Source organism: Micropterus salmoides, unplaced genomic scaffold, assembly GCF_014851395.1.
Source record: "Micropterus salmoides isolate LMB-PRFRI ecotype aquatic unplaced genomic scaffold, ASM1485139v1 Ms_hic_scaffold_6, whole genome shotgun sequence".
NCBI lineage: Eukaryota > Metazoa > Chordata > Actinopteri > Centrarchiformes > Centrarchidae > Micropterus > Micropterus salmoides.
This window is the reverse complement of record NW_024044348.1, coordinates 15473048-15482609: the sequence shown is the minus strand read 5'-3', so window position 1 is coordinate 15482609 and position 9562 is coordinate 15473048. Positions and strand designations below refer to the sequence as shown.

Below are 9562 nucleotides of genomic sequence, written 5' to 3'. Positions count from 1 at the left end.
AATGCTGCTATGTTTTAAGGGGATCAAGTAGGTCATATAGAGATGTCTGTTGGCCACTGGTTTTGGTAGTGGATGGTACTTGGCACAGGGTGTGTTGATGTGTTGGTAGCTGCTGCCAAAGTTTGCTTGTTAGCATATTGCTCTTGCTATTTAGTTAGGATATTCACTTTTAATTACAAATTAAATATTACACGAGTACATACATTCATAACTACACATACTGTGGCCATTTGGCACTTGTGCTGAGAAACAAGATACTGGATGTAATTCTCAGTTACACAGTAATGATGGTCATATGAAAAACAAAAAGAGAGAAAAAAACATTTTGTCACAAATGATTGATTAAATAGTGGAAGACATGAACAAATATAGAAACTTTATTTTCCCTTTAAAGAGGTCATGTTATGCTTTTGGACGTTCCCTCTTCCTCTATTGAGTTATATATATTTTTTGTTCATGTGATAGTAAAGATTTGTAAAATGAAAAAACCCCAAGTCCACCCCAAAAGGAGTTACCATCTCTCGTAGCCTTCACTGTTTCTGAACTGCCTGAAAATAGCTTGATTGTAGTCCAGTAACCTAGGCCTGTCTGTGTCATTATGTAACACGCGTCATAATGCTTGCCTAGCAGCTAGTGTGGCACCCCCTTACACTGGTGGAGAAACACACTAAGTTGCAGCACACACAGTATCAAGACGTCTGCCCGCTGCCTCCACTCAACCCCACCCTCCTTACCCAATGTTACCAGTGCACAGTTAAATGGAGCGGCGGTGGCTGAAGAGGTAGAGCAGGTTGCCTGTGTGAATGGTAAATGTGATGTAGTGTTAAAGCACTTTGAGTGGTCACAAAGACTAGAAAGGCGCTATACAAATACAGAGCATTTACATTTACAGCTGGTTTGGGTTGTTCTGCCTGTATTTCGGGATCATTTACAGCTGAACTGAAGCCACAGTTACCTGCTAAATGGCTTTGTTTTGGATCAACTACCTGCTTCACGCTAAAATTAAGCATACAACACACAGGGTGAAAAGAGACGTGCTTTTACCAAAATATGGTGTTTTTTGAAAATGAAACCATGTAAACTAAATCTATTCTGGTACAACTCCTAAATACAAACAATAATTTTTACTGTGCTTTGTCAATATGCTGCTATTTTGGCCAGGTCTCTCTTGGAAAAGAGGTTTTAAATCTCAATGAGATCATCTGGTTAAATAAAGGTTAAATAAAATAAATAAATCAAAAATATGAATATGAACCTGAAAATGAGCATAGCTTAGCGAAGGTTCAATTCTCTTTGTGGCACGGATCCCCTTCCATACCTATGTGTGGGCGGTGTTGTGCGGAGCCACACCTCCACTGGCGCCGCTGCTGCTGCTGCTGCTGCTGAATCTGCTCGCTTGTTCTCAACCAGCCAGCAGCACCAGCAGCGGTCGGGCTTGAGTATGATCGCTGTTCGGAGAGCATAGATGTGCAAAACCCCTGGAATATCCGTGCGCTGGAGAGGCCAGAACCGACCACCGTGGAGGACTGTCTTTTTGTAGTCGTCAAAAGGAAAAGAGCCACGGTTGAAGCATGGCGGTAGAAGAGGAAGGTCTCCGGGTTTTCCAGAGCGTTAAAATAAAAATAGGTAAGAAGAAAAATCCCTACCCCCAGTCTGAGCGCCTCAATGGATGGCTCCATATTAACGGGCCAAGCGGGCAGGCAGTGCGGGCTGGAGACTGGAGTGGGACAGATTTGTCTTGTTCCTTCTGTTATTGCGATTCAAATCACACCCTTTACCCTCAGCGCACGGTCTGTGAACCGCAAATTGTAAAACTGAACATGTAAAAGGGAAAAAAAATGAGAGAATTAATGCCTTCTGGAAATTTGGCAGCTGCCATAAGAAACCAGTGTTAGATGTGTACATATGGAGACTTGGAACTGATCTGAACACGCTGGGTGATATTTAGCAGGCAATGCGAAAATAAGGCTTAACAACTGCACAGATCCAGATGCTTTTTATGGACATTTCAGATCAAATAAACCTTTATCACAGCTTAACTGCAGCCACACATTTATGTTATTGCACCCCCCGCCTCCCCCCCAGAGCTTCATGCTTAACTGTCTAGCTATTGATTGGTAGGCCAGATTTCTATATTTAGATATCTAACTGGCTTCCAGTGGGTACCCTTGGTTTGTAGGAGGCATGTGGTGCATGCATATCTTGTGAATGGAGCCATGGGGAGGCTGAGTTGAGCTTGCAATGGAGGCTTTAGTGTTTTTATGCAATTCAGAAATTGCAGACAACAAGAAGTTGATTTCCCTGATTGTGAGTAAAACTAGTAATTACATAATGGAACGTTTTCCTATACACATGTAAATCCTGAATTACGATAGATAATAACTATAATGAGAATATGGGGAAAGAAATAATATTAAAACAGTAGAGAAAAACAATGTCTAAGCTTACTTTACATTACACAGACACTTTTGCCATGTACATAATCGATTAATCTGAAGATTATTTTCTTGGTTAGTTTTGGTCTACAAAATGTAAGAAAAAGTAAACAAGTACTAATCATAAGTTCCCAGGGTACAAGGTAATGTCTTCAAATAGTTTGTTTTGTCCATCCAACAGTCATAAAGCCAACAATTTTAAATGTATTGTGATACAAAACCAACAAAAGCTGCAAATCTTTAGAAGCTGGAATCAGATCATTTGTTGTAACGTTGCTTGGGAAAGTATAAATCAATTATTAGACTAATTGTTTCAGCTGTAATTATAATAAACATTTTAGTGTTTATTTTGTTTGGGGTAGACATTTAAAATGCTGCAATTGGACCAGTTCTATGACTCGTTTTTTTTTCTTTTTAATATCAAAACATACAAAATAAACAATCACTTCCTCTGTGTTATCTCGGGTCAATACGGGACATACATGACATTTGGGACCGTCTGCTCTCGGTTTTCATGGACATCTGGCACCCGGTTCATCCTGGCTGCGCTGTCCAGTTTGTTTTGACTCCAAACATGCGACAGAAGGGATGAGCAGAGGAAAAGAATGACAACAAACATACAAGCTGTGGGGCTGTGTGATGATACCAGTTAGCAGTAGACAAAAACACTCCTGTGGCCCCTTTTTTCACTGGAGCTCATGTACAAAGTTAGGCTGTATTTTTATTGTGTGTATAATGTATTTTTAAGCTACCTGCTGTTGAAGTTGGCTGCTGCGCCCTTGCGAATCAGCTGGAGGGAGAACCACCTTGCCTTGAGTTTATCATCTAATCCAGCCCCATTGAGATAATATGCTCAGACCTGAGAGTGAGAGTTGTAATGTTAAATCACAAAGGTCTTGTTAGATTGCTGCACTTTCTGAATGAATGTTCAGTCAGCCAGCAGCGTTGACTTCCTGTGAATGAAAACTGAATGAGTGGATGACCTCTTGCCACATCACTAACGCCTTTCCTATACACAAGCCTGCTTACTAAACACGGAAGCATTCAGATCCTTTACTAAAAGTAGCAATACCACACTGTAAAGTACTCTGTTACAATTGAAAGTACATGACCAAAATGTACTGAATATACTATCAAAACTACTTAATGCAGAAAAATGCCATGTGTTATATGCTATTATATTATAATATTACTTAATTATTACTAATGCATCATAGCTAAAGTCGTTTTTCAAGCAAATATGCTAAAAAAATGCTGTTTTCTGCTGTTGTAAAGATTTTAAGCATTTCTTTGTTTCATATTATCGTAAATTGAATATCTGTGGTTTTTGGATTGTTGCCTGGACAAAACAAGACATTAGAAGACGTGGACTCTATGTACACTATTTTCAGTCAATGTAGTGGACTAGCAGTGTAAAGTCGCATCAAATGGAAATACTTAACAAAAGTACAAGTACTTAAGTACAGTACTTGAGTGTATGTACTTTGTTACATTCCTCCACCAGCAAAATGACGTCTCGTTATTTGGAAACAAGCATTATTAGTATGTCTTTACAGTTTACTGATGTTCCTGAAGAATATTTATGTTGTGGAGCTTGGACTATTGAGTTTCATCAGTCCTTGTTCGACTGTTATGTCCCACAGTGGAGACAGTAGAGTTTACACTTTGTAGTTACCTAGCAGCAGTCATACTCGCTGTCAGTCAGATCCCCACTGAGCTCCTCTCCCGGTAATGTCTATGTAACCCTTGCGTCACATTGTTTTCATCAAAGTCTTGTCCTTTGGCATGAGACTGCAGTTGGATGATGACTCAGAGCTGAAAATCTGCCACATATGTGTAGGAGAGAGAGAGAGGGAGCAATGACATTATGGGGATGACTGTTTTCCGTTTCCTGGAGGAACACATGATTTTTGGAAACCGAACAGGGCTACTGGGCCCGAGTCCATACTGTCTGGGGGAACACAGGAAACAGGAAACTACCCCCAATTCACTTCCTGATTGGCTGGAATAGACTACAAAAGAATTGTGTTTTTTCCTGCATGGCAACAAGCTAATGCAAAGCAGATGTAGCGAGACACTGAGCGAGGGACAGAGGTGGTGTCTCACATACAGGAGCAGCCTGTGCTTCATCTGTCTGCGATTGTGTCTCTGTCAGCGCTCAGAGAGACGAGAATTCTCAGTGGCACAGCTGGAGTCGGGACTTTGCTCTAATTAACAACAACATATGTTTATTCGACTTCTCTGTCACTGCTAGAAACATAGTTTGACAAACTCCGACAGATTCAGAACACTGGAAAAGACTTTAAACTGTATCATGGTGCAAATGACTGTATAAACCTGCACTGAAATGTGTAAAAATAAATTACATCTTAAACCCACCTGCCAGTAGGGGAATGATTACAATCTCATTCTGTGCAGCCAAACTTTGCTTTGAACATATAGATTAAATAGTGGAAGAAGCTGAAAATACAGTATAGACAGTATGATTCTGTCATACAATATGGAATAAAATTATTTTTGCAACCTTAAACCTGCAATAATAGATTTTGTGTAAGCTTTAAAGGCAACTTTGGCACCTTTTAAATTGATGTGGTGAACTTGTTAGCAAACAGTTGCTTATTTTCAACATCTAAGAAAAATATCGAGCTCGTTAGCTGCTAAATGCTCCACTGTGTTTTTGGTGCTGGGTTGGTTCCATACAGTGGCTTATTGAGCAACAATCAGTTTAAACCCTGACCCCTTTTTCACATTACACAGTCATTTTGATCTATTGTTAATATAATAATATTGATTACAGCAGCTCTAATGCTACATCAAGAGCTAAATTAAAAGGGGTAACTGGACATTCAGGGGTTAAAGGAAGTGTATTTTGTATTCAAGATGACACACCAGATACCTCTGTGCAATAATCAAACACAAAAATTTGTTATCGTTGGTGCATTTGCTGCATGGTCTCTTTATATTCATAGTTTGCTAGATAAAGTTACCAGGTGAGGTGGCCATGGATAAGTTATTGGATAGGCCTGAGAGTGGACCTTGTTGTCGATAGTTCTCCTCATACTTGACCTGCACTGCTGAGGCTTTGTAGTGTTACTGCAAAACTGTGTTACTATTTAATAGGAAGGAACACTAGATCACATACTGTGTAGAGGGCACAAATAGTCAGAGGTCTAAGAAACAGGAGCGGGCTGCTGAATTCAGGCACCTCAGGCTGGATGATTCAGGCTGGGTGAGCCTGGGAGCGAAACGCTGGTCTGTAGTGACAGAGCCCCCCTCCTTCCCTTGACAGATGGCCAGCAGAGGTTCCCAAACTTCTTCCTGTCCAGACTGAATAGGAGACATGGAGTGACGGGGAGGGGTGAATGTTTTAGAAATGCTCTATCTGCATGGAGGACTCCCGCTCTTGTTTAGATGAAGGGCTCATGTATTTTGTTAAGCAAAATAACAAGTTTCACGTGAGGCTATGATGACGTTATGTTCATAAGAAGTTGTGTGTGTAAGGGGGAAATAGCTTGCATATCACCCCGAATGTATATATACATTCAGGAGTTTATATGCATGCATATATGTATGTCTGTATTTTGTCCTAGAAGACTAGCTCTCTGGGAAGTCCTTTGAGGTAAACATATGTGTTGACTGTTTAGATGGAGACTGCGTTTCGGTCCAGGTTTAGGCTGGTGGAATAATCCGGGTTGGGTACAGCAACTCTCCCCCGCACTCCTCCACAAGAACACAGTACTAGGAATAGTGGGGAAGTATCGCCGTAGGCCCAGCATGCAGGGTCAGAGGGGGTAAATAAAGGGCTGGAGAGCTCACCCAGAGTAGCGCTCCTTCAGGATGTCCTTCAGTTGCCCCATGGGAAAAGTCTCAATCCCTCCCGAGGATGACCTCTACCTTCTGACAATGACATAAGCATGAAAACAGTCACCATGCTGTACAGTAGAGAGAGAAATCCGAGTTTCCAGAAGTGTCAGGAGCAGTAACCATGTCGGTTCTCTGTTGTGAAAAAGCTTCAAGCTGTTAAAAAAACGTCTGTGGCAAATGGCTTCACACACTGATAAAATCAGGTTTTGCAACAGCGTTCCTCTCCTCTGGCAACACAAGCAATGTCAGCTTGCCACATACAGGGACTTACACCCAACTCACTCTCCCTTTCCTGTGCTTGCAAAAGATATATCTTCTCACCATTGTGTATGCTAGGTTTGTGAGTGTTTATGTATGTAGGGGAGAGGTAGGTCTCCTTTTACATCTTTTTCTAGAAGTATAAAAACAAACAAACACAGAGTATTCTGAGAATTGTGTAAGGGTAAGCGATCTGGAGAGAGTGTTGAGGCTAAACTGTGTCCTCTCCATGTACTTCTAACTACGCTCCACCATGACACCACACTGGTTTAAAAGATTAGACTCGCATCTTGAATGATGCGAGCAGACTTCTCCCAGCACAGTGTAACTTCACTGCGTGTGTGTGCGTGTGTGTGTGTGTGTGTGTGTGTCTGTTGGTGTGCCTTTTGTGGTCGTCTATTTTGGTTTTACTCAAGTTTTCCATTGAGACTAACAAATCAGTTTGAACATTAGCTCCAGGCTGCGCTAGATACAGAGTGAGTTTGATCAGTAACTGAACAGTGGTTTATCACAGAGATTGTGGTGTGCAGCACAGTCAGTATTTAACTGTAAACTCCCCACATTTCCCTACACTGACTCTCTTCATGGTGCTCTAGCAACTGTTGTGGTTTGCATTTAAAGGTGTTAGGTTGGTACAGTCAGAAGCAGAAAACTATTCTGAATTGCAGTCAATGTTCTAAGGATACTAAATACATCAGGATCAATTTCGAAGAATAGAGTCTTAATGATGCACAGATAATTAGTACCATTTAATTTTTATGGTGTAGCCATATAAAATACATGTGTTTCATCAGAGACCTATGTATGTAGCCTCAGTTCAGTATGAAACAAATAGATTCAGTGTGTACTATATGTGTCACATTTTTTTAATCTGACTTTTAGGCTATTTATAGTGATACTCCACCCAAACACTGCATCAAACATTTAGCCCATGTAGGCTTGAAAGGTGGCTATAAAAAGTTTGTTGTTTTAGCCATATCGTCCTGTTGCCCTCCTCAAAGCTCCGAAGCACTGCCAGGTGCTGCGTCTTCAGCTGCTTTTGGTCAAACTGGGATTGTTAGAAACATATTTGGACAGTGGAGAAGTGGATTTGGCTGCTGTAATTTTGAAACACTGTCACTGTGGGACGTCTCTGTAACTGACGTGCAACGGGACCACAGCTTTTCTTACAAAGGACCGAAACTATCACCTTTAAGGGCTTCAAGTGGGAGAGGATTTCATACTGAAAAGACACAGGTGGAGTGGAAATTTAAGGGTGAAACAGGCTTTGGGTGACAGTGGGTTTCAAGATGAGCTAAAGCAAGTTCAAAGTGGTAAATGTGGCTACCTGTTGGTATCAGTCATTTCACTGGTGTCCCATTTATTCTTTGAGTTGGGCGTCTTGACGAGTGCTCTCTGGATTATTGCATTTAATGCACAAACATTTGCTTCCACCTGCACATTTTCACACTGTTTTAGAACTCATTATTTAGCAGTTTTAAGCTACCTTAAAGGGGCTTTCCAACATTTTTACACATAAAGACAGAGGGGGCTGTGGTGGTGGGGGCGTATTGTTTGGTACCGGTGAGACATGAAATGTGATCCAGGAAGTCCAGTTTGAGTAACAAATTAATGCATTTAAAGGTTTATCAGACGCCGGAGCCCCGTGCGCCGGCAACCCTGTGCACATTTTTATTGGACATAGCTCAGATTTGACTTCTGTCAACATGTTTTCTGTGTATTCAGTGTTTACAGCCGTGTCTTTAAGTGTCCTTAAGAAAAGGTCTTTTTGGGCCACTGGGTGTCACATCATCTGCAGTTCAGTCTGTGAACCTATGTCAGAATTACCTCACAGCCCAACGCTAATTTGGGTCTGAGTTCGAAAGACATGGGTATTTACCGGGCAGTGGAGACCGAACAATACGCACTGTCAAGTTGCATTATGGGAAGTGTCGGAGTCCGATGTTTGGGAGAGTGTCCCATAGTAGGGACTTAAAGTCAGGATGTCTCATTCTTGTATTAATCAGTCTCTCACAAGTGCACCAACGTTATAAAAGTGCAAAACTAAATTGCAGGACAAACCCTGTAAGACATGACTTTGAGATCTGAACACCAGTGTTAATCAGTGTTGTTGTGATATTTTATGGAGTAAATCAGTTAATAGAGAAAGTAATCAAAATGTAAATTGATAATGAAAATAAATGCAAGTTACAGCCCCTAGTTTCAATGATAGAAGAATATTTTACTGTGAAAGTGACTACAGTGAATATCCACAGAGTAGGCGTCTGTGGGTGTAATGCCTTGTCATTTTCAGACAGACACTAATGACAAAACAGTTTTGTTTCGGTTCTTGTTTTGATTCTCTGCTTAGGAGCATCAAAGGAACTAAGTGGGATAATAAATTGTGCTTGTGCAAGTTTCAGTCCTTCTTTCCATTCTCACGGTGTCTCTCAGTCTTTCACATTACACACACACACACACACACACACACACACACACACACACACACACACACACACACACACACACACACTCAGGGGTAAATGGGTTGTTCACTGTTTTTAAACTACATCTTGGATTCAGTTGAAATTCCTTTCTCCTCATCTCATTTCCTGTTGTAGCTTTCTCCAAAGCTAACTGCTCTCCAGTTTTCTATCTGACTTCTCTCTCTCTCTGTCTCTCTCTCTCAGTCTTCCTCCTCTCTCACCCTTGATTGAGTACACTGCTTGTATTTTTCTCAGTAACACCCCTCCCCCGCCCCCTTATTCCTTTCCTTAAAGCCTGTGTTTCCCAGGCCTGCTAGTCGAGCGCACAGCCTCCGAAAGCATTCACGCCTGTGTATCCTCGAATGTGTTCATGTCAGAGAAGATTAGAATAACGAGTGGAGCGGCGTCTCTGTAACTGTATGCGTGAGTGTGGCCGACTAGTCAACAGAGGAGGAAGAGGAACAAAGCTGCACATTCACTGCGTCCATTGCATTGGCTCAATCACTTGTGCTTTCTCATTTCTTCCGTCTTTTGCCTCCT

The 9562-nt window shown here is 41.4% G+C and overlaps 1 protein-coding gene across 1 annotated transcript in view; it reads left to right on the top strand.

The window, feature by feature from the left end:
• Positions 1-1380: 1380 nt before the first annotated feature.
• Positions 1381-9562, top strand: part of rasa3 (RAS p21 protein activator 3) — a 42167-nt gene continuing 33985 nt past the window's right edge. The window contains exon 1 of the mRNA XM_038701425.1: positions 1381-1626. Coding sequence (XP_038557353.1) covers positions 1572-1626 — 55 coding nt within the window. The 5' untranslated portion in view covers positions 1381-1571. The remainder of the gene's footprint in view (positions 1627-9562) is intronic.